The sequence below is a fragment of the Oncorhynchus mykiss genome, chromosome 5, assembly GCF_057628025.1.
Source record: "Oncorhynchus mykiss isolate SJ-2025 chromosome 5, ASM5762802v1, whole genome shotgun sequence".
Classification (NCBI taxonomy): Eukaryota; Metazoa; Chordata; class Actinopteri; order Salmoniformes; family Salmonidae; genus Oncorhynchus; species Oncorhynchus mykiss.
Genome location: NC_143026.1, coordinates 83,904,636 through 83,930,280, shown reverse-complemented (window position 1 = coordinate 83,930,280; position 25,645 = coordinate 83,904,636). Strand labels below are relative to the sequence as shown.

Below are 25,645 nucleotides of genomic sequence, written 5' to 3'. Positions count from 1 at the left end.
ACAATTTCAAAGATTTTATTGAGTTACAGTTTATCTAAGGAAATCAGTCAATTTAAAAAAATTCATTATGCCCAAATTAATGGATTTCATAACTGGGCAGGGGTGCAGTCTTGAGTAGGCCTGGGAGGGCATAGGCCACCCATTTGGGAGCCAAGAACCACCCACTAGGGAGCAGGCCCAACCAATCAGAATTTGTTTTTCCCACAAAAGGGCTTTATTACAGACAGAAATACTCCTCAGTTTCATCAGCTGTCCGGGTGGCTGGTCTAAGATGAACGTGCAGGTGAAGAAGCCGGATGTGGAGGTCCTGGGCTGGCGTGGTTACACGAGGTCTGCGATTGTGAGACTGATTTGACATACTGCCAAATTCTCTAAAACAATGTTGGAGGTGGCTTATGGTAGAGAAATTAACATTAAATTATCTGGCAAAAGCTCTGGAGGACATTCCTGCAGTCAGCATGCCAATTGCACGCTCCCTCAAAACTTAAGACATCTGTGGCATTGTGTTGTGATAAAACTGCACATTACATTTTTTGTCCCAAGCACAAGGTGCACCTGTATAATGTTTAAGCTTCTTGATAAGCCACACCTGTCAGGTAAAGGAGAAACGCTCACTAACAGGGATGTAAACAAATTTGTACAAAAAGCATATTTCTCTCAAAATTTGTGCACAAATTGAGAGAAATATTCTTTTTGTACAAATTTAAAATGTCTTGTATCTTTAATTTCAGCTCATCAAACATGGGACCAACTCTTTACATGTTGTGTTCACTCATGGCTGTCTCTTTTCAGGCAATCTGTTCTTGGACCTCTAGTTAGTCTACAACAACAAAACAACGCATCTTAGCATTATAATGTTGTCATACAAACAGACATTCACATTTTGCACAGATATCACATACGTGTCACTATATTTAGTAGACTAATACTTCTACTTAAAACAACACACCTAATCAGTTTATATTAGAGGACATAATATTGGCAGCCAAACACCATGGCAATGTTTGAACAACATTGTCCAGATTGCCTGAACTGTGTAGGCTAGTGTGTGTATTTGACAATAGTTCATTAGATAGCAGCCTGGTTGGACGGTACAACATCAGTTTTACTAGTCTTGTCATTCTAGAAACATAATTAGTGTACCATTTTAACGGATCTGAAAAGGACGTAGTGGTGAAATTCTACCTGGATTCTCAATACTGTATGGTTTTATGGCTATGTGTTAAAGCTAGAATTTGGCTAGGACTGTCTGGGAGTGGTCTAAGTAGAGGGCCTAATTGGACGAGCCTAATGGGTGGGATATGTAGGGATATATGAAGACTAGCTGTTATTGGCAGAGAGGTTTGAAACGCTCTTTGTTATTGGTCTGTTAACTTATACTGTTGTCACCAGTTGTCACCAGTACAGACTGACCATGATATTGACTATGTGTTAAGGCAGGTACAGATTGATCATGATATTGACTATGTGTTAAGGCAGGTACAGATTGATCATGATATTGACTATGTGTTAAGGCAGGTACAGATTGACCATGATATTGACTATGTGTTAAGGCAGGTACAGATTGACCATGATATTGACTATGTGTTAAGGCAGGTACAGATTGATCATGATATTGACTATGTGTTAAGGCAGGTACAGATTGATCATGATATTGACTATGTGTTAAGGCAGGTACAGATTGATCATGATATTGACTATGTGTTAAGGCAGGTACAGATTGATCATGATATTGACTATGTGTATGTTTATGCTAATTAAAACAAACAGTAAATAATAGCCTGGTTCAGGAAACATAATCCAAAGAAAAGCACAAAAAATAAATTAGCAAGACAAGGCTGGGACATACAAAGAGACATTCAATCTTTCTAAACTTAAAATTGCTTATCAATTAATATTGCTCATAGTAGAGACATTTATGCAACCATTCTCAATGTTAATTTATCTAATTGTAGAACCAGGTTAAGGCCCATTCCAACACTGATATATTAACAGACAATGCTTGTTTGTGCAGATCACTGGGTTTTCAGGAAGGCATGTCAAGCTCTTGTACCAAACTAAAACTAGAAAACTACACCACGACTCATAGCTGTCAGTCAACTGTATTCCAAAATGCCAGCATTATTTCAAAATGAACTGCTTTTGGTTGAGGTTTGACATAGTCCGTGTGTCAGTCCATCAGTCCATGTGTCTCAGTCTATCAGTCCGTGTGTCAGTCTTTGTGTCAGTCCATCAGTCCATGTGTCTCAGTCTATCAGTCCGTGTGTCAGTCCATCAGTCCATGTGTCTCAGTCTATCAGTCCGTGTGTCAGTCTTTGTGTCAGTCCATCAGTCCATGTGTCTCAGTCTATCAGTCCGTGTCTCAGTCTATCAGTCCATGTGTCTCAGTCCATCAGTCCATGTGTCTCAGTCTATCAGTCCGTGTGTCAGTCTTTGTGTCAGTCCATCAGTCCATGTGTCTCAGTCTATCAGTCCGTGTGTCAGTCTTTGTGTCAGTCCATCAGTCCATGTGTCTCAGTCTATCAGTCCGTGTGTCAGTCCATCAGTCCATGTGTCTCAGTCTATCAGTCCGTGTGTCAGTCTTTGTGTCAGTCCATCAGTCCATGTGTCTCAGTCTATCAGTCCGTGTGTCAGTCTTTGTGTCAGTCCATCAGTCCATGTGTCTCAGTCTATCAGTCCGTGTGTCAGTCCATCAGTCCATGTGTCTCAGTCTATCAGTCCGTGTGTCAGTCTTTGTGTCAGTCCATCAGTCCATGTGTCTCAGTCTATCAGTCCGTGTGTCAGTCTTTGTGTCAGTCCATCAGTCCATGTGTCTCAGTCTATCAGTCCGTGTGTCAGTCTTTGTGTCAGTCCATCAGTCCATGTGTCTCAGTCTATCAGTCCGTGTGTCAGTCTTTGTGTCAGTCCATCAGTCCATGTGTCTCAGTCTATCAGTCCGTGTGTCAGTCTTTGTGTCAGTCCATCAGTCCATGTGTCTCAGTCTATCAGTCCGTGTGTCAGTCTTTGTGTCAGTCCATCAGTCCATGTGTCTCAGTCTATCAGTCCGTGTGTCAGTCTTTGTGTCAGTCCATCAGTCCATGTGTCTCAGTCTATCAGTCCGTGTGTCAGTCCATCAGTCCATGTGTCTCAGTCTATCAGTCCGTGTGTCAGTCTGTGTCAGTATACCATTTATATTATCTGAGAGTAACACAATCTACCCTAGGTCCTAAACCACAACCTAATACCACTATTAAGTGTGTTACTTTTGACATACATAGTGCATTACATTTGACCAGAGCCCTGGTCAAAAGAAGTGCACTAAATAAGGAATAGGGTGCTATTTGGGACTGAAGCCCGTGTGTCTCAGTTGGCCAATAGAAAATTGCTGTTGTTGCTGCTGCCTTTTCTGATCTCAGCAATTAAGTTATGGAGCTTCTCAGACACGGCCACCTGGTGGAGAAAACATGGAAGAACAGCATTAGATTATGACGGTACCTGTGTGTATACGTGCATAGTAGGAATGGGCATTTGGAATAATGTCTGTGCTCCGAGTACTCTCATGAAAATATATTTTTTGAGTACACGCATGTAAGTGTGAAACGGGGCTGAAGGCAAACAAATTTGCGGTATGCTCTCCTTTGTCCCAATTACTGGTTGTTCTGACAATTAAAAACCTAGCAACATATTTTCAGGGACTTGACATAGTGTCAGTGCTTATAAATTCAACCTACTAAATAGTTGCATTTGTACATTTTGAATATTTGATTTGATTATTAGTAAATGAATACAAACCTTGAAATCGAGTACTCCACCCATCCCTAGTGCCTTATAGTATATAAGTGTGTGTGTAAAGGTGAGTACATTTACATTGGAGAAATGCAGGATGACTATGACAGCACGTCAGATGCCTTTCTATCCAATACCCAAGACAATCTAGTCCCTGACATTGTTCCATGTCTCCACAAAGTAAATTAACCTTAAAACTCACTATGTAAGAATCTGGCTCCTGCAGTCTCTTGTGTCGGGGGTGCAGGGTCTGGATGGAGCTCTGAACCTTCTCCCTGGTCTCAGCTGTGCTGCACAGTGGCTGTGTGATCTTCAATAGAGGGAGATACCAATCAACGAATCACATTTATTTTATAAAGCCCTTTGTACATTAGCATTTGTCACAAAGTGCTTCACAATTACCCAGTCTAGAACCAAAAGAGAAAGCAAAAAAAGCTAGGAAGAACTTAGGAAGAAACCTAGAGAGGAAGCCGGCTCAGAGGGGTGGACAGTCATCTTCTGGCTGAGACGTGTGTGTGTGTTGGACAGGGTGCAGCAGGCTCACCTGTCCTTTAGTGTAGACCTCCAGGCGTAGACAGCTGACCTGAGAAGGTGTGATTGACTGACAGGTCTTGTTACCAACCACAGGATGACACCTCACTGCCACACATGCCTTAGGTGCAGGCTCCTCACACAAACACAACAGATCCAAGAATGGGTGGCCTGGAGAGAGAGAGCGAGAGCAAGAGAGAGAGAGAGAGGAGAGAGAGACAAAGAGAGTAAGGAGAGAATGAGTGAGTGAGTGAGTGAGTGAGTGAGTGAGTGAGTGAAAAAGTGTCATGAAAACAGAGATTGAGATGTAGCTAGTTGAGTGTTGAAATAGTAAGTGGAGGGCACAGAGATCCTATAATTCAGGGATTCTATATGTTATTCTATGGTAGAGGGTGACTCCTCACCCTCCGTGTCCAGCATCCTATAGACAGCCTTCCTCCCAGGAACAGTACTCTTCTCTGGGTCCTCACTGAACTTCATCCTGGGGCTGCCCCGAACCTCCACCAACTGATGGAGAGAGAGATGGAGAGGGTTGAAAATGACAGAGAGAAAGGGTAGAAGACGGTGGATACATAAAAAAGGGAAAGTGAGGAGAGGGTGTCTGTGTGTGTGTGTGTGTGAGTGTGTGTGTGTGTGTCCTTTTTACCTTGTACACACACCCGAGTGAAGGCTGTCTCGTGCAGGTGACCAGATGTGTTCCAACACCAACCACATCAATCTCATTCTCCTGAGACGTGGATAGACAGATCAGAGAGGAAGGAGAGAGGGATAGACCGATCAGAGAGGAGAGACGAAGAGGGAGGTTGTAGAGAGGGATAGACAGATCAGAGAAGAGGTAGAGAGGGATAGACAGATCAGAGAGGTAGAGAGGGATAGACAGATCAGATGGAGAGAGGAGGGAGAGGAAAGGAGGAGGGAGGAGGTAGATGAATAGACAGATCAGATGGAGAGAGGAGGTAGAGAGGAATAGACAGATCAGATGGAGAGAGGAGGTAGAGAGGAATAGACAGATCAGATGGAGAGAGGAGAGGTGGGAGGGAGGAGGTAGAGAGGAATAGACAGCTCAGATGGAGAGAGGAGAAGAGGGAGAAGGTAGAGAGGAATAGACAGATCAGATGGAGAGAGGAGAGAGAAGAGGAGGAAGGAGGCAGAGAGGAATAGACAGATCAGATGGAGAGAGGCTTGATGACAGGAGGTAGAACTAAATAAAGTCCTCTCATTCTTCTGCTCCCACTGGCCTCTGTAATGTCTGTCTGGTTCCTCACCTTCTTGTTGAGTTCGGCCATGCTGTACTCTGAGATGTTATTGGTGCCTACTATGAGAAGGGACTGGAAGGCAGGGATGGAGAATCTAGAGAAATAAAATGTGAGATATTTCAAACATGCTTTACTCAAAACCTCTATACTAAGATTAAAGTCCCTAGAGGGTACTAATCTAAGGCTTCACCCCAAATGGCACCCTGTTCCATTTTTAGTGCACTACCTTTTCCCTGGTCTAAATAGAGAATAGGGTGCCATTTGGGACGCAAGCTTCAGGACACACACAGGACCTTACTGTTCACTGCAGAGTCTGAAGACATGGCGTACTTCTACTGACTGCCTGCAGAGGTCTCCACTGTCTAGACGCACGCCCAGTGGACTGTAGTTCAGCTCAAACAGAGACAGGGCCACGGCACAGAAGTTGAGCAGGCCACTACTGTAGGGTCACAACAGAGAAGTTTACCAGCCTACTACTGTAGGGACACAACAGAGAAGTTTACCAGCCTACTACTGTAGGGACACAACAGAGAAGTTTACCAGCCTACTACTGTAGGGACACAACAGAGAAGTTTACCAGCCTACTACTGTAGGGACACAACAGAGAAGTTTACCAGCCTACTGCTGTAGGGACACAACAGAGAAGTTTAACAGCCTACTACTGTAGGGACACAACAGAGATGGCATTGATGCTGTAGCAGGCTACAGGTGAAAGGAAATGTAGTAGCCTGGCCTAAAGCAATGCTAGTAACAAAAACTTCAACACTGGGATATAGGCTCTCTCTAGTCAGAAGCTGTCCTTCGAGGAAAGAACGTCCCCATTCACAGAGAAGAGAAGAGGCGAGACAAGTTTGAGACGAGAAGAGTAGCAAAGGGGGAAATGTTACCAGGTGACACTGTAGCTGTCGATGACTGGCAGGAAGTTGTGTGGGTATGCGATGGCATAGGACAAGAAGGCTGCCAGCTCACCCTCATGGATCTTCCCAGATTCCGCCCCAAGCAGCTCACACACACGCCCCAGCCAACCCTTGGTCAGCGAGATCAGATCGATGCTGTCATGATCCCCGTTTGCTGCCACTAGCGTCTAGTTCGACAGGAGAGACGGGAAGTTCAACCAATCAATCAATATAAGATAGAAATCAATATCCTTATTATCTCAATTGGGAAATCTGTAGTGCAGTCAGGATAAGAAACAACATTAAAACATTAACAACCACACAACATACTGTATCACATCAGTGACATTTATGATGAGGGAAGACTTTTTTCATGAACATGGCCTTATTTCTATTACAGCATGTTGGATGAGTGTCATTCATATTCCATTCACCCAGCTCAGTATAACATTGATAGGTTTAGGCTATACTCTAATTTCCCTATACCCATCATGAGGTTGATACAACCTAGCCTATTAATGCAGGTCGAGATAATTTTTTTTGATGACGGACAGTGACACATTCAATACCGCCTTGCACACTCTTGCCTGCATCTAGCTTATCTAGGATGCAAACATTAGTCAAACAGTTGCAAACAAGAGTTTATATTGGACAAATTCTGTTGTTTTTATCCCCGTTTTGTTTCCTTCCGTTTAAGAAACATTTTTTCAACAGAATCGGAGGAATGAATACACCCCTGATCATGCATAAACACAGTTCACTTTCATAGCAGCCACGTTGTATTCCTTCTCGCCTCCATGCACTTTCCTCCTCTCACCTTTTCCCTTCATTTGTGGACTTCAATGACCAACACATCAGCTGTATGTGACCAGGCGAAAAAACCTCTCCAAGCCAAACCATGTCACAACCGCTACACACAGCCTACATCGTTGTCCCCATATTAGCTAAAGTAATGTCATAGTTAGCTAATGGAACTAATGCATTAGTAAACTCGCAATAATCATGCAGTAACGTTACAGTGTATAGTCAGTAAGCAGTTACTTGAAAGAGTTCCAGTGTTGTGTTGGATAGTCATAGCCAGCTAGCTAACATAGCATTCCTCTGTTTGAGCCAGGTGTTTGAGTAACTAAACTAGCCATTTGCTAGCTAATGCAGCTTCTCCTTCATTTTTTAAGAAATTAATTTGTAGAAAACTGTTCATCAATTGTCTTTCTCTCTCTTTAAGTCAACTAATAATCACATTTTATGTACTGCAGTGCTAGCTAGCTGTAGCTTATGCTTTCAGTACTAGATTAATTCTCTGATCCTTTGATTGGGGGGACAACGTGTCAGTTCATGCTGCAAGAGCTCTGATAGGTTGGAGGACTTCCGCCGTAAGTTGTCATAATTACTGTGTCTATGGTCTATGGAAGGGGGTGAGAACCAAGAGCCTCCTAGGTTTTGTATTGAAGTCAATGTACACAGGAGGACAGAAGCTAGCTGTGGTGCTACCCTACAGGTGCTACCCTACACCATGGTGCTACCCTACAGAGTTATGTTGAGGCTACTGTAGACCTTTATTGCAAAACAGTGTGTTTTAATAAATTATTTACAGACGTGAATATATTTAGCATAGTTTTTTCTAAAAAGGATAACTTTTTACAATGTTTTACCATTTTTATTTTAATGAAATTCACTGAGGAGGATGGTCCTCCACTTCCTCCTCTGAGGAGCCTCCATTTATACACATAAGATAAATAGCACACTGATGGGTTATCAACATTGTGGTTATTAACATGTTATTAAAAGGTTAGGAAATCTTTTTATTCAAAGAAAATGAATAGTGCTAGTTCAGTACAGTGACCCATAAAAGTGTGTACATATGGAAAGCGTGTCTATGTCTCAAATGGCACCCTATTCTCTAAGGGACCTGGTCAAACGTAGTGCACTAACTATGTAGGCAATCTGGTGCCAGTTGGCTCACAGTCATGGTTAAAATACTGAGAAATTGATGTTATGAGACACTTGAAAGATGTATTTATTTTCTGAGGTTGTGTATTGTGGAAGCAAAGGGTCAATACAAAGATTATGTCTCAAATGGCACCCTATTCCCTTTTAAGTGCACAACTTTTGACCAGGCCCCATAAGATGGCATTTAGGACACACAGGGGCAGAGAGACTCACCTGAGGCCACACCTCCTCCAGGGAGGAAAAGGAAGTGACATAAGAGTGTGCCATGGTTCCCGCCACAGGGATTCCAAACAGGAAGCCAGCCTGGACGTTACTGGTCATATCAAACCCTGACAGACAGAAAGACACTGTGTATATATATACTGTATATATATATGTGTGTGTCCTTACATGTATGTGTGTCTCTCTCCTCACCTCCGACGTATGTGTATCTTGAGGCTGTGAGGCCCCCGTCAGGCCCCTGTGCTCTCCTCAGGCCCATCTCTAACAGCTTCCTCCTGGAACCAGCAGCCAGACGGAACCGGGCCGCGTTACTGCATACCAGACTGGAGAGAGAAGAGAGATACAGAGAATTACCATAATGCACTATTAGAGTATACAGTATTCCTACCTGTTGACAAGGTGTGTGTGTGTGTGAGTGAGTTCCAAATTGAATGTCAAGTGCAGTGAAATTACATCCTTGTAGTACTCAATATCAATGTAGCACTAAAAATATCCTAAAATAGAACAAACACACACAAGAAAATACAAATAAGAAGAACACAAGAAAGTAAGTACTGGGTCAGTTCCAATACAATATTTACAATGTGCAGGGATATTGGAGTGATAGAGGTAGATACACAACCTGACCAAAATAATGTGGACACCTGCTCGTCGAAAATTTCATTCCAAAATCATGGGCATTAATATGGAGTTGGTCCCCCTTTGCTGCTATAACAGCTTCCACTCTTCTGTGTAAGCTTCCCACTAGATGTTGGAACATTACTGCAGGGACTTGCTTCCATTCAGCCACAACAGCATTAGTGAAGTCAGGCACTGATGTTGGGCGATTATGCCTGGCTCGCAGTCGGTGTTCCAATTCATCCCAAAGGTTTTTGATGTGGTTAAGGTCAGGGCTCTGGCAGACGAGTCAAGTTCTTCCACAATGATCTCAACAAACCATTTCTGTATGGACCTCACTTTGTGCATGGGGCATTGTCATGCTAAACAAGAAAGGGCCTTTCTTAAACTGTTGCCGCAAAGTTGGAAGCACAGAATCGTCTAGAATGTCATTGTATTATGTGGCATTAAGATTTCCCTTCACTGGAACTAAGGGGCCTAGCCAGAACCAAGAAAAACATCCCCAGACCATTAGTCCTCCTCCACCAAACTTTACAGTTGGCACTATGCATTTAGGCAGGTAGCGTTCTCCTGGCATCCAAACCCAGATTCATCCGTCGGACTGCCAGATGGTGAAGTGTGATTCATCACTCCAGAGAACGCGTTTCCACTGCTACCGAGTCCAATGGCGGCGAGCTTTACGCCACTCCAGCCAACTCTTGGCATTGCTCATAGTGATCTTAGGCTTGTGTGTGGCTGCTCGGCCATGGAAACCCATTTCATGAAGCTCTCGACGAACAGTTATTGTGCTGACATTGCTTCTAGAGGCAGTTTGGAACTTGGTAGTGAGTGTTGAAACCGAGGAGAGGCAATTTTTTACGTGAGACTCGCTTCAGCACTCAACGGTCCTGTTCTGTGAGCTTGTGTGGCCTAACACTTCATGGTTGAGCCGTTGTTGCTCCTAGACTTTTGCAATAATACTACTTACAGTTGACCGGGGCAGGTTTAGCAGGGCAGAAATTTGCTAAACTGACTTGTTAGAAATGTAACATCCTATGACAGTGCCATGTTGAAAATCACTGAGCTCTTCAGTCAGTGGTGTAAAGTACTTAAGTAAAAATACTTTAAAGTACTACTTAAATAGATTTTTGGGGTATCTGTACTTTACTATTTATATTTGACAACTTTTACTCCACTACATTCCTAAAGAAAAGAATGTACTTTTTACTCCATACATTTCCCCTGACATTACATTTCGAATGTTTAGCAGGACAGGAATATTGTCTAATTCACACACTTATCAAGAGAACATCCCTGGTCATCCCTACTGCCTCTGATCTGGCGGACTCACGAAACACAAAGGCTTTGTTTGTAAATGATGTCTGAGTGTTGGAGTGTTCCCCTGGCTATCTATAGATGGGAAGAAAGTAAATGGTGTCGTCTGGTTTGCTTAATATAAGGAGTTTGAAATGATTCATACTTTTACTTTTGATATTGATGTAATTTTAGCAATTACATTTACTTTCGAGACTTAAGTATAATTAAAACCAAATACTTGTAGACTTACTCAAGTAGTATTTGACTGGGTGACTTTCACTTGAGTCATTTTCTATTTAGGTATCTTTACTTTTACTCAAGTATGACAATTGGGTACTTTTCAACCACTGTTCTTCTGCCAATGTCCACTATGGAGATTGCATGGCTGTGCGCTCGATTTTATACACCTGCCAGCAACGGGTACGGCTGAAATAGACAAATCCACTAATTTGAAGGGGTGTCCACATACTTTTGTATATTCAGTGTATGTATAGGGAGGGGCAAGGTGACTTGGCATCAGTATATAATATTATATTATAATAAACAGAGTAGCATCAACATAAATGCTGATTGTATGTGATTGTGTATGCAGAGTCAATATAAATGTATGTGTATGTTGTGTGGTTGGGAGAGTGTATGTGCATGAGTGTGTAGAGTCCTGTGAGTGTGCATAGAGACTGAGCAAAAATCAAATACAAGGGTCAACTTGTCCGTGTAGCCATTCTGTTAGCTATTTATCAGTCTTACGGCTTGGGGATAGAAACTGTTCAAGAACCTGTTGGTATCAGACTTGATGCACCGGTACCTCTTGCCATGCGGCAGCAGAGAGAACAGTCTATGGCTTGGGGATAGAATCAAATCAAATTTTATTTGTCACATACACATGGCTAGCAGATGTTAATGCGAGTGTAGCGAAATGCTTGTGCTTCTAGTTCCGACAATGCAGTAATAACCAACAAGTAATCTAGCTAACAATTCCAAAACTACTACCTTATAGACACAAGTGTAAGGGGATAAAGAATATGTACATAAAGATATATGAATGAGTGATGGTACAGAGCGGCATAGGCAAGATACAGTAGATGGTATTGAGTGCAGTATATACATATGAGATGAGTATGTAAACAAAGTGGCATAGTTTAAAGTGGCTAGTGATACATGTATTACATAAAGATGCAGTAGATGATATAGAGTACAGTATATACATATACATATGAGATTAATAATGTAGGGTATGCAACATTATATTAGGTAGCATTGTTTAAAGTGGCTAGTGATATATTTTACATCATTCCCATTATTAAAGTGGCTGGAGTTGAGTCAGTGTGTTGGCAGCAGCCACTCAATGTTAGTGGTGGCTGTTTAACAGTCTGATGGCCTTGAGATAGAAGCTGTTTTTCAGTCTCTCGGTCCCAGCTTTGATGCACCTGTACTGACCTCGCCTTCTGGATGATAGCGGGGTGAACAGGCAGTGGCTTGGGTGGTTGTTGTCCTTGATGATCTTTATGGCCTTCCTGTGACATCGGGTGGTGTAGGTGTCCTGGAGGGCAGGTAGTTTGCCCCCGGTGATGCGTTGTGCAGACCTCATTACCCTCTGGAGAGCCTTACGGTTGTGGGCGGAGCAGTTGCCGTACCAGGCGGTGATACAGCCCGACAGGATGTCGCATCTGTAGAAGTTTGTGAGTGCTTTTGGTGACAAGCCGAATTTCTTCAGCCTCCTGAGGTTGAAGAGGAGCTGCTGCGCCTTCTTCACGATGCTGTCTGTGTGGGTGGACCAATTCAGTTTGTCTGTGATGTGTACGCCGGGGAACTTAAAACTTACTACCCTCTCCACTACTGTTCCATCGATGTGGATAGTGGGGTGTTCCCTCTGCTGTTTCCTGAAGTCCACAATCATCTCCTTAGTTTTGTTGACGTTGAGTGTGAGGTTATTTTCCTGACACCACACTCCGAGGGCCCTAACCTCCTCCCTGTAGGCCATCTCGTCATTGTTGGTAATCAAGCCTACCACTGTTGTGTCGTCCGCAAACTTGATGATTGAGTTGGAGGCATGCGTGGCCACGCAGTCGTGGGTGAACAGGGAGTACAGGAGAGGGCTCAGAACGCACCCTTGTGGGGCCCCAGTGTTGAGAATCAGCGGGGTGGAAATGTTGTTGCCTACCCTCACCACCTGGTGCCTACCCTCACAAGCTGTTCAGGAACCTGTTGGTATCAGACTTGATGCACCAGTACCTCTTGCCATGCGGCAGCAGAGAGAACAGTCTATGGCTTGGGTGGATGGAGTTAACGATTTTCCGGACCTTTCTGTCACACCGCCTGATATAGAGGTCCTGGATGGCAGGGAGCTTGGCCCCAGTGATGTCCGCACCACACTCTGTAGAGCCATGCGATCGAGGGCAGTCCTATTGCCATACCAAGCATTGATACAGCCAGTCAATATGCTCTCAATGGTGCAGCTATAGAACTTTGAGGATTTGAGTGCCCATGCCAAACCTTTTCAAGTTTGCTGAAGGAGAAGTGTGTCCCTACCTGGCGTAGTTGACCAGACACAACAGGCTGGTCTCCAGTAGTTGAACCACAGCCAGAGGACCAGACACCTCCATCAGAGGCACCTTCAAACAGAGGGGCAGCACAATCAATGAATCAATCAACTCAGCCATCAACCCTGACCATTGTGGGTGAGTCCCTGAGTCTAACTCCTGACCTCTGGCCCTTGGGGCTGAACCGTCCCTGAGTGTAACCATAGAAATAGAATGACTAGATTATATTTCTATGAATGTAACCCTTGCGGGCATGGTTCGAGTTACAGGGGGGCTGGTCCGATCAGGCACCCGCAAGAGATTAGACACCCCAAGAGACATTGGGCACCCCAAGAGAATATATAATTCCAACCCTGCCTGGGGATGACCCTGAGTATAACCCTTGACCCCTGACGTTGTCTCACCCTGGCAAAGACCACCGTTCCCTCGGGGACAGAGTGGAGTGTGACACCGGAACAGTCCAGTTCCCGTAGAAACAGGAAGAAGGCGGGGTCAGTGGCTGGGGGCAGCACGGAACGCAGGTACTCCACATCTATAACACAGTTATACTTTGTTACACATAATCAATAACATAATCGTAAAGACCCTCTTATCTGGAGCAACTTCTAATCAGTACAGTAATATCACACATCTACACAACAAAACACTACTCATGACATATGAAATAAACAAAATAGTTTTTTGTACATGTCAACACACCACTTTTCTAACATACTGGCATGTGGAATACTATTAGACCTACTATAGGTTTTCCAAGAAAAGTCATCGGTCTACCGATCTCAATGACAACTGTTATTACGACATCTACAAACACCGTGTTTTGGCCCAGGGAACGTGAAACATGCTTACAGTTTAGTGTCTAAACAAGAAGGTAGTCATTGGAGTGTGCCCCTAGTTATCCGTACATTTTAAAAACAAGAAAATTGTGCACTCTGGTTTATTTAACATAAGGAATTTGAAATTATTTCAACTTTCACTTTTGATACTTAAGTATATTATAGTAATTACATTTACTTTTGATACTTTACACAAGTAGGATTTTACTGGGTGACTTTCACTTTTACTTGAGTCATTTTCTTTAAAAGGTATCTTTACTTTTATTCAAGTATGACATTTGGGTACTTTCTCCACCACTGCTAATAAAGCTAATCTCATAAGAACACATGGGAGAGGGAGAAGAACGTGAGGGTGCAAGAGGGAGAGGGATAATCGTGGATTCATTTAAAAAGAGAATCTTACAATTAATTCTAAAACTCACAGGCAGCCAGTGCAGAGACTTTTAAACCAGTGTAATGTGTGCTCTCTGTCTGTTCTTGGTCAGTACCCGTGCTGCAGCATTCTGTATGTTTTGCAGTTGACCAATGGCTGTCACGTTCTGACCATAGTTCTTTTGTGTTTTCTTTGTTTTAGTGTTGGTCAGGACGTGAGCTGAGTGGACATTCTGTTGTGTGTCTAGTTTTCCCGTTTCTATGTTTGGCCTGATATGGTTCTCAATCAGAGGCAGATGTTAGTCATTGTCTCTGATTGGGAACCATATTTAGGTAGCCTGTGTTGGGTTTTGTGAGTGGTTGTCTTCTGTCTTCGTGTGTCTACACCAGACAGAACTGTTTCGTTTTTTCTCGCATTTGTTGTTTTGTATTGTTCATGTTCATGTGTTCATGTTTATCGTCGTTATTAAACATGATGAACACTAACCACGCTGCGCTTTGGTCCTCTCCTTCGTCCACAGAAGAAAGCCGTTACAATGGCTTTCTTGGGTAGACCAAACAGGACAGCACTACAATAGTCAAGCCTGCTTGAAAAAAAGCTAGTTTGTAGCAATTCTACACATTTTTGTCATGGGGTGGAGAAAAGATTTAGCCATTTTATTATCCAATTTCATGCATATTTTTAAGTTCTAGAGTTAATTTCATGAAATTCTACTCATTTTGCCATGGGGCAGATAGAAAATGTGCAGTTTACAGCCAATTTCCTGCAATTCTACACATTTTGCCATGGGGCAGAGAGAAAATGTGCAGTTTACAGCCAATTTCCTGCAATTCTACACATTTTGCCATGGGGCAGAGAGAAAATGTGCAGTTTACAGCCAATTTCCTGCAATTCTACACATTTTGCCATGGGGCAGAGAGAAAATGTGCTGCCAATTTCCTGCAATTCTACACATTTTGCCATGGGGCAGAGAGAAAATGTGCAGTTTACAGCCAATTTCCTGCAATTCTACACATTTTGCCCAAGGCTGGAGAGAAATGTTTGCAGTTTTTAATACAGTATGATACTGTATCTGCGTGAGACTGACTAGCAAACACAGACTATGGGGCCCCCGGGCTCTAATTCAACCTTGATTACTACAAGTTTAGATAGCTGGCCGCTAGAATAATTTACCAATCTAAAAACATATAGTTGACATGGGCTAACTGAGTGACTATCAATGACTGGCATAACAAGACAAAAACTGTTGATTCACAACCAAATTTTGAAGTTGCACCTTGTGTATTCTACCTTTCAACAGTAAATTGTGAACCCCGACTGAGTCCCCCCCCGTTGCCCTACCTTGCTCTAGACTTTGTGTTGTTGTTATAGGCTCACTGGGCTAGGTCTAATCACAAACCTGCCTTGCTAGTATATGTTTTTCCCATACCCTTGATATTAGTTATTACCAGTGGTGATTTTAGCATGTACATCTTGGTGGGGCAAACTCAACAACAACAAAAATTGTGATGCATGCCAGCAAAGCCACAACACAACACTAAACAATACATTAAATTGCACTATAACAGAGAAAAACAGTGCCCATAAACTGTTAGGGCCTACATAAAGCTGTCCCAACAGCAGAGCTTTCTTTTCGGCACCATGGAATGAATCCTTACCACCGCTACACCTGGATATCAGCAGAGCCTTGTCTGGCAGTGAAAAAGTTCATCCAGCCTCATTTACTGTCTTTTAAAAAAACAAAGCTGATATGGCTGACTAGCTTAAACAAATGTGGTTTCTACTGACAATTGAGATGTACAAACTATGGCATAAGGGAACAATGAGCGGCTAAGAGGCAATCCATAATTTTGATTAAGATATTAATGAGCGAGTTAAGACGAATGTAGTCAATATAACTATTTGTTCAGCACTTTTGAAATGTACAGCGACATAATTCAGAACATGGGCAGTTCTTAAAGTAGTCTCCCTGTACACCAAGTAGGATAAATAAAGGGGGCATACAATCAGACAATGGATTTCTCTAAAAAAGGCTATAGTCTACATGTGCATCATCAAGTCAGAACACTAGTTTAAGTTAGGAGGGAGAAAGGGACCAAATTATTAGGGTGAGGCATATGTGCTATTAACAGCTTACTACACAACATACACTTAGTATTACTTTCTTAGCTACAGTGTACATATCTCCCTGGCATATTATATGATTTATGCAGCGGCATACAATACATTTGTGGACTCACCGTTGTGCTGTGCTCACTTGAACAGGAAGGTGGCTCCTTCTTGTGGAAACATTTTGTCATGAAACTTTATCCAAGTCTGTCAATCCCTGGATTTATGGTGCTTTCAAGACAAGTTTGGATCATGACGTCAGTGATCTTCAGGTCGGACCTCTAGAAAGAGGCCAGAGTTCCCGACTTGGAATTTCGAGTTGGATGACAATTCAAAGTGTATTTTCCCAGTCGGAGCTCGTTTTTTTCTAGGTTCCCAGTGGTCTTAAACTCACTGAAGTCTGAGATTTCCCCGTTCCGAGTTTCCAGTTGTTTTGAACGAGGCAGAAGTCATGCCGGATTGACAGAATGGCCAATGTACTCAACCTTTTCTGGACCATGGTATTCATGTGTACGTTTATCCTTTTAAGGTTGGGAAAGAGACCCTTAAACCCAGACTAGGACCACACCCCCTCTCCATTGAATAGCAGGGGAAGCAAAATAGTGATTGCTTTGCAACGCTTGCAGTTAGCTACTGATTTCTTCCAACCCACTTATTGTTGAATTTGAGATTTCCAATTTGTTGGCCGATGTGCACTGTTACTTTTATCTATAATTTCTCTTTATATATTAAGGATTGAAAAGGATTTGCCAGTAGATTGTCCATGTGATACATGATGATGACTGCTTGTCTAGCTTGCTAGCTAAGATTCTGTATGTTGACATGATCAGTCCAATTGTAACGGTTGTCGTCGGTGGAAGAAGGAGAGGACCAAATCGCAGCGTGGTTAGTGTTCATCTTAATTTAATAATAATAAAAAAAACTGAACACTTCAAAAACACAAAACAACAAATGTGTAAACCAAAACAGTTCTATCTGGTGCAGACACACAAAGACTGAAAACAACCACCCACAAACCCCCAACAGAAAACAGGCTACCTAAATATGGTTCCCAATCAGAGACAAAGACTAACACCTGCCTCTGATTGAGAACCATATCAGGCCAAACAAGAAACCCCACATAGAAACAGAAAACATAGACTGCCCACCCAACTCACGCCCTGACCACACTAAAACAAAGAAAATACAAAAGAACTATGGTCAGAACGTGACACCAATCAAAGCTACAGTAGATGTAAAGCAATGTGACATTTTATTTGTGGCCAATGACCTTGAGCCTTCTTGGATGGGCACTTCTATTTTTTTTTTAAACAATCTGTTTATTGATTTTTCTTCAACAAGACATATAAGCAGAAATATTACATGAAAAAAAATAACTTTTGATGTGGTTTTTGCAGTTAACAGCAACAAAAATAAAAAAATGATGAAACATTAAGTCAAAACAAAAGTGTTAGAGAGGCATAAAACAACCAAAATGTCATTTTACAGTGGTCTGATCCAACAGGATAGAAAATAATTGGGACAAATTTCAGATGAAACACAGCGCCACAAGCCAATCGGATATCTCTCACCACCACCCCACATACACACAAAGCATAGTCCACTACCCAGCCAATATTTCACCCACATCACTCTGCTCAACAAAATCCCAAAATGGTCTCCAAACCTTTTCAAAAGTGTCTTGTTTCCCTTAACCGTGTATGTTATATTTTCAATTGTTAGGCAAGACAACGTTTCCCTAAGCCATTGGGCAATACAAGGCCTTGTCACACTTTTCCAGGCAAGAGCTATCAAGCGTTTTGCTTGCAACAAGCACATATGTATAAGTGTTTTTACTTGGTTCTTTAGATGAGGATTGATTGTGTACAACCCCAGGATAAACACTTTGGGATGGAGAGGCAATTTTACTGATACTATTTGGGATATCATATGTGATACCTCGTTGAATGAAACAGAGCCCCTTCAGAGTGATTGCACTTGTAGCATATATCTGGAACTATACTATTAAACTTATTTAACTTAGCAGGGGTTACATATGCTCACATCAACCACTTGTATTGCAATAGTTTAAGCCGAGTATTCACAGTCTGTGTCTGAGCATTAGTACATATATTACTCCATTTGTCCAAGACTATGTCCACCCAAATATCTTCCTTCCAAGAGTTCAGTTTGTGCGCAGAGGATGCAGTTGAGCCAGACTCTAGCATATTGTGTAGATCTGAAATTCTACCCTTACAATTAGTTGAGATCGTATTTTCTAAAGTGGACAGAAGGGGTTCTGTTAGGTTTTGGGCAACCGTGAGGAAGCTCCTTAGCTGTAAATCTTTATTTTTAAATGTTGTTTTCTAGGAATGTCAAATTTTGCTATGAGTTCTTCAAATGACATAAAAATACCTTCTTTATAAAGGTCTCGAATTTTCCTTAAACCCTTGCTGGCCCATAGTTGGAAATCCAGATCAGCTCTCCCAGGAGTGAAACTGTGGTTTCCCCAGATAGGACTAAAACATGACAAAGAATGCGTTTCACCAAGAAACTTCCGCACCTCATACCAAACATCGATCGTATTAAAAAATAAGGGATTATTATTTTTATTTTTTTGTGTCTTGATATCAGCTGAGTAAATGTAAAGGTTAAGGATTAAATTGGGTACAACTGAAGACATTTCAATCTCCATCCACAAAGGGAGAGACTGAGGTAAAATAGTACATTGCAGTGCGAAGCTGAGCTGCCCAGTAGTACTATTGGATATTAGGCAAATGGAGTCCCCCTCTGTCATACGGTAGGTACAATAAGGACAATCGAACTCTGGGATGTCTGTTATTCCAGATAAATATAGTGAACATCTTTTAAAGCCTTGTAAAGAGGGATGGTGGCGGAGGCGGCAAGGGAATGTTCTGAAATAGTTTTGGGAGAACAGTCATTTTCAGAATGTTAATCCGGCCAATTAAAAATATAGGTAAAGATGACGATCTATCTATCGATTGAGTTATTGAATCTACGACAGGGTCATAGTTAGTTGGGACTATGTGGTCAATCTCTGGCACAATACAAATGCAGGGATATGTAAAGCATTCCGTTGCATAGAAAATAGTAGTCAAAGGTGTAGGTCTACATCTTTCCTCCTCCTTTAGCATCATAATTGAGGATTTTGCAAACCCCAAACTCTTTGATTAGGTCCAGAAGTGCGGGTATGAAATTGCACAAGTCTGAAAGAAACAAAATTACATTGTCTGCATAAAGGGCAATTTGAAGTTCCATCTGATCTATTCTGATACCTGAAATATTGGGCTGGGACCTAACAGCTATGCCTAGAGGCTCAATGGCTAAGATAAACAGGAGAGGAGAAAGAGTGCAGCCCTGCCTAGTACCCCTGCAGATGTCAAACGGTTTAGATACCGTATTAGTAGTAAGGTAGTAAGGATCTCTGCAGTGGGATTTGTATATAGCATATTTATCCATTTACAAAAGCTCTTACCACAACCAAAACGAGTTAACACTTCAAAGAGGTAGGGTCACTCAACCCTGTCGAAGGCCTTCTCTGGTCCAATGACAGGATCGTAGTGTCTGATGACCCAAATCTGGCATGTAGAACATTTAGCACTCTCCTAACATTATGAAATCCTTGACGACCTTGAATAAAGCCATTTTGGTCTCTACCCACCACATACGGCAGAAAACCCTCCAACCTCCTCGCAAGTGCTTTACAAAGGACATTAGTGTCAGATTTCAAAAGCGAAATAGCACGATAGGAATCACATTTGGTATGCAGCTTTCTGGGTTTTAGGAGCAGAGTGATCAGAACTCCTTCTTGCCCTCTCTGCTTGCTGCTGTTTGATTTGCCAGGCCAACAGCTTCCCAGCTTTTCTCCCTGGTCATAATATGATTGGTTTAGTCTCAATAATATTGCTGTAGCGCAGAAATGATGTTATATTGAGCCCTGAGTGCACCTGTGGAATCAGTGAGGAAATTTTTTCTTTCCAGAGTTTTAATTTTGGTTTCAAGTAATTTCATTTTTTTTGACTAGTATTTTTTGACTTGGAGCTGGTGAAATGTATCATTTGACCCCTTATGAAAGCTTTAAAGGCTTCCCATCTATTACAAGCTGAAGTCTGTGTTGTATTAATTGAAAAGTATAGGTGAATTTGCTGTTCAATGTATTCTGTAAAACTTTATGTATCTTGCAGCCATTTAGGTTGAAAGCGCCATTTAGGTGGGTCACCTACTAAATTAGAATCGGAATATATAAGAGATGCTGGAGCATGACCAGAGATGACAATGCTATAATAAAATCAATCTTGGATTTTAGAGCGTAATGCTGCTGAGAACATAATAATAGTTGATTTGGGAATAGGTCTGGTGAGTGCTAGAGTAACATGAGTATTCCACATCATCTGGTTTCATTTCTCTACAAATCTCTATTAAGTTTAAAATCCTTCATAAAAATGTTGTATGGTATTCTTAGATTAGGTGTGGGAGTAGTTTGAACCCGAAGTGCGATCTTTAACAGGATCTAAAGTGCAATTAAAGTCTCCAGCAACACTATAATTACCTGGAAGTGTGGAAAGGTTTAAAAACAAATGGTTAAATAATTTAGAGTCATCTTCGTCACCATACCCATTAACTAAATTCAACTGCTCGGACAGCAAGGTACCCTGTATAATAATATATCTTCCCGGCGGGATCACAAATTGTTTGCAATATCTGATATGGAATGGACTTATGGATAAAATAATAACTCCCCTTGCATGGTAACTAAATGAGGCTGCAATGACCTGCCCAGGCCACCTCTTGCGTATCTTAGGAATGTCGCCAGATAATAGATGTGATTCTTGCAAAAATATGATCGTCGCCTGAAGTTGTTTTAATCTACTTATTACCTGTTTTATTTTGGGGATTTTATTTAATCCCCTACAGTTCCAGGATGTAAATTTAACCTTAACACTATGAGTCATCGAATTTACCGGGACACTTGAACTAAAACATTGCCCCATAAGAGCACGTTGGATCAGCCTAATATACCAACAGTCCTCTGTTACCACCATAAACAAAAACACAAAGGACGCTTTAAAGCACGCCATTGTTAGGCATGTGTTTTCGTACAATCAACCACGAACGTGTGATTAACCCTCTTACCCCAGTCTCTAACAGACCTCCCCCTCCCCATCTCAGTGACACTCTGTATAAAGGTACTCAACAGATCCACACATACGTGAGGAGCCGCCTCTACCTCTGCGTTTTTCCCCCCTCTGTACACCTTCTACTTGTCATTACACTATATTGTGTTCCCCATTTAACAAAGAATCAAACAAAATACCAGGAGTGAGCAAGAATATAAGACCACCGTGATCTAGCCTCCTATAGGCTAAAACAAACCCCTACCAGGATGTTCCGATGCATAAAAGCAAAGTTTCATGGTACATACAATTATAATAAGGCTTACTTGTAAACTGGCCATGTTGTTATAGTTCAATAGACAGTGCTACTATAAATTATAACACGGTGAACTGGCTCAAACTTTAAATACCTGTTTAGACAAAACCGAAAGCAAAAGTTCGAAAAATGTAAAAAAATGTTTAAAAAAAATGGGTCAAAGTTTAACTTTAAGTCGCTATTGCCTCTTCAGCGTTACTCCGCTTCCACACCTCTGCCTAGCTTCTCAAGAAACTGCTCCGCCTCAATTGATGTTTCAAGAATGTAGGAACGAATGCAGTGGGAGACCCTCAGGCACACTGGGAAGATGATTCCATACCAGATAGCCTTAGCCCGTAGCCGCTGCTGCTTGACACTGTCGAATCGTTTCTGCTGCTTGTGGACTTCCATGGAGAGATCTGGGAAGAACATAACTTGACGATTCTTGTAGAGTTTATTTATATTGTAGAGTACTCTCCCTTTCGCCCTGGCTGCATTCACCACCTGAATCTTATCTTTATAGTTTAAGAACTTCATTATCAGAGCCCTTGAGGGTGCGTTGTGGTTGGATCATGGGCCAGAAATCCAATGAGCTCTCTCAATGATCAAAGGAGAGCGGAGTGGCTCCATCTCCAGAGCCTCGGGAAGCCACCGTTCTAGGAATGAGCAAGCATCGTTCCCCTCAGCGCCTTTGGGGAGATGTACTAGTCTCAAGTTCGATCTCCTGCTGCGGCCCTCCAAATCAACTAGTTTAGAGGTAAGCGATCCAACCTTTCCCTCAAGTGCAGTGGTCGTTTCCTGCAGGGCTATAATGTTGTCTTCGGTTCCAGAGATGTATTTATTTTTATTTATTTATTTCACCTTTATTTAACCAGGTAAGCTAGTTGAGAACAAATTCTTATTTACAACAGCGACCTGGCAAAGATAAAGCAAAGCAGTGCAACACAAACAACAACACAGAGTTACACATGGAATAAACAAACATACAGTCAATAATACAATAGAAAAAGTATATATATAGTGTGTGCAAATGACGTAGGATAACGGAGGTAAGGCAATAAATAGGCCATAGTGGAAAAATAATTCCAATATAGCAATTAAACACTGGAGTGATAGATGTGCAGAAGATGAGTGTGCAAGTAGAGATACTGGGGTGCAAAGGAGCAAAATAAATAATAGTATGGGGATGAGGTAGTTAGATGGGCTATTTACAGATGGGTTATGTACAGGTGCAGTGATCTGTGAGCTGCTCAGGCAGCTGGTGCTTAAAGCTAGTGAGGGAGATATGAGTCTCCAGCTTCAGTGATCTTTGAAGTTCGTTCCAGTCATTGGCAGCAGAGAATTGGAAGGAAAGGCAGCCAAAGTAGGAATTGGCTTTAGGGGTGACCAGTGAAATATACCTGCTGGAGCACGTGCTACTGGTGGGTGCTGCTATGGTGACCAGTGAGCTGGGATAAGACAGGACTTTACCTAGCAAATACTTATAGATGACCTGGAGCCAGTGGGTTTGGCGATGAATATGAAGCGAGGGCCAGCCAACGAGAGCATACAGGTCGCCGTGGTGGGTAGTATATGGCGCTTTGTTGAGAAACCGGATGGCACTGTGATAGACTGCATCCAATTTGCTGAGTAGAGTGTTGGAGGCTATTTTGTAAATGACATCGCTGAAGTCAAGGATCGGTAGGATAGTCAGTTTTATGAGGGTGTTTGGCAGCATCAGTGAAGGATTCTTTGTTGCAAAATAGGATGCCGATTCTAGATGTAATTTTGGATTGGAGATGCTTGATGTGAGTCTGGAAGGAGAATTTACAGTCTAACCAGACACCTAGGTATTTGTAGTTGTCCACATATTCTAAGTCAGAAGCGTCCAGAGTAGTGATGCTGGACGGGCGGGCAAGTGCGGGCAGCGATCGTTCGAAGAGCATGCATTTAGTTTTACTTGCATTTAAGAGCAGTTGGAGGCCACGGAAGGAGAGTTGTATAGCACTGAAGCTCATCTGGAGGTTAGTTAACACAGTGTCCAAAGAAGGGCCAGAAGTATACAGAATGGTGTCGTCTGCGTAGAGGTGGATCAAAGAATCACCAGCAGCAAGAGCGACATCATTGATGTAAAAGAGTCGGCCTGAGGATTGAACCCTGTGGCACCCCCATAAAAACTGCCAGAGGTCTGGACAACAGTCCCTCCGATTTGACACACTGAACTCTGTCTGAAAAGTAGTTGGTGAACCAGGCGAGGCAGTCATTTGAGAAACCAAGGCTGTTGAGTCTGCCGATAAGAACGTGGTGATTGACAGAGTCGAAAGCCTTGCCCAGGTCGATGAATACAGCTGCACAGTATTGTCTCTTATCGATGGCAGTTATGATATCGTTTATGACCTTGAGCGTGGCTGAGGTGCACCCATGACCAGCTCGGAAACCAGATTGCAAAGCGGAGAAGGTACGATGGGACTCAAAATGGTCGGTGATCTGTTTGTTAACTTGGCTTTCAAAGACCTTAGAAAGGCAGGGTAGGATAGATATAGGTCTGTAGCAGTTTGAGTCTAGAGTGTCTCCCCCTTTGAAGAAGGGGATGACCGCAGCCGCTTTCCAATCTATGGGGATCTCAGACGATACGAAAGAGAGGTTGAACAGGCTATTAATAGGGGTTGCAACAATTTTGGCGGATAATTCTAGAAAGAGAGGGTCCAGATTGTCTAGCTCCGGCTGATTTGTAGGGGTCCAGATTTTGCAGCTCTTTCAGAACATCAGCTATCTGGATTTGGGTGAAGGAGAAATGGGGGAGGCTTGGGCAAGTTCCTGTGGGGGGTGCAGGGCTGTTGACCGGGGTAGGGGTAGCCAGGTGGAAAGCATGGCCAGCCATAGAAAAATGCTTATTGAAATTCTCAATTATCGTGGACTTATCGGTGGTGACAGTGTTTCCTAGCCTCAGTGCAGAGGGCAGCTAGGAGGAGGTGCTCTTATTCTCCATGGACTTTACAGTGTCACATAACTTTTTGGAGTTTGTGCTACAGGATGCAAATTTCTGTTTGAAAAAACTAGCCTTTGCTTTCCTAACTGCCTGTGTATATTGGTTCCTAACTTTCCTGAGAAGTTGCATATCACGGGGGCTATTTGATGCTAATTCAGTATGCCACAGGATGTTTTTGTGCTGGTCAAGGGCAGTCATTTCTGGAGTGAACCAAGGCCTATACCTGTTCCTGGTTCCACATTTTTTTAATGGGGCATGCTTATTTAAGATGCTGAGGAATACAAATTTAAAGAATAACCAGGCATCCTCTACTGAGGGAATGAGGTCAATATCCTTCCAGGATACCCAGGCCAGGTTGATTAGAAAGGCCTGCTCGCTGAAGTGTTTTAGGGAGCGTTTGACAGTGATGAGGGGTGGTCGTTTGGCCGCAGTCCCATTACGGACGCAGGCAATGAGGCAGTGATCGCTCAAATCCTGGTTGAAGACAGCAGAGGTGTATTTGGAGGGCAGGTTGGTTAGGATGATATCTATGAGGGTGCCAGTGTTTGCGGCTTTGGGGTTGTACCTGGTAGGTTCATTGATAATTTGTGTGAGATTTAGGGCATCAAACTTAGAATGCAGGATGGCCGGGGTGTTAAGCATGTCCCAGTTTAGGTCACCTAACAGCACGAGCTCTGAAGATAGATGTGGGGCAATCAATTCACATATGGTGTCCAGGGCACAGCTGGGGGCAGAAAGTGGTCGATAGCAAGCGGCAACGGTGAGAGACTTGTTTCTGGAAAGGTGGATTTTTAAAAGTAGAATCTCAAATTGTTTGGCCACAGACCTGGATAGTAAGACAGAACTCTGCAGGCTATCTCTGCATCGGATTGCAAC

The 25,645-nt window shown here is 42.6% G+C and overlaps 1 protein-coding gene across 1 annotated transcript in view; it reads right to left on the bottom strand.

Moving 5' to 3' along the window:
* Nucleotides 1-25,645, bottom strand: part of naprt (nicotinate phosphoribosyltransferase) — a 29,271-nt gene continuing 3,626 nt past the window's right edge. Inside the window, exons 2-13 of the mRNA XM_021604532.3 lie at nucleotides 13,479-13,606; nucleotides 13,064-13,146; nucleotides 8,813-8,943; nucleotides 8,612-8,727; nucleotides 6,440-6,636; nucleotides 5,851-5,991; nucleotides 5,562-5,646; nucleotides 4,943-5,023; nucleotides 4,701-4,803; nucleotides 4,310-4,467; nucleotides 3,968-4,075; nucleotides 1-3,429 (exon numbers count right to left, since the gene is read on the bottom strand). Of these exons, the coding sequence (XP_021460207.3) occupies nucleotides 3,343-3,429; nucleotides 3,968-4,075; nucleotides 4,310-4,467; nucleotides 4,701-4,803; nucleotides 4,943-5,023; nucleotides 5,562-5,646; nucleotides 5,851-5,991; nucleotides 6,440-6,636; nucleotides 8,612-8,727; nucleotides 8,813-8,943; nucleotides 13,064-13,146; nucleotides 13,479-13,606 (1,418 nt within the window). The 3' untranslated portion in view covers nucleotides 1-3,342. The remainder of the gene's footprint in view (nucleotides 3,430-3,967; nucleotides 4,076-4,309; nucleotides 4,468-4,700; nucleotides 4,804-4,942; nucleotides 5,024-5,561; nucleotides 5,647-5,850; nucleotides 5,992-6,439; nucleotides 6,637-8,611; nucleotides 8,728-8,812; nucleotides 8,944-13,063; nucleotides 13,147-13,478; nucleotides 13,607-25,645) is intronic.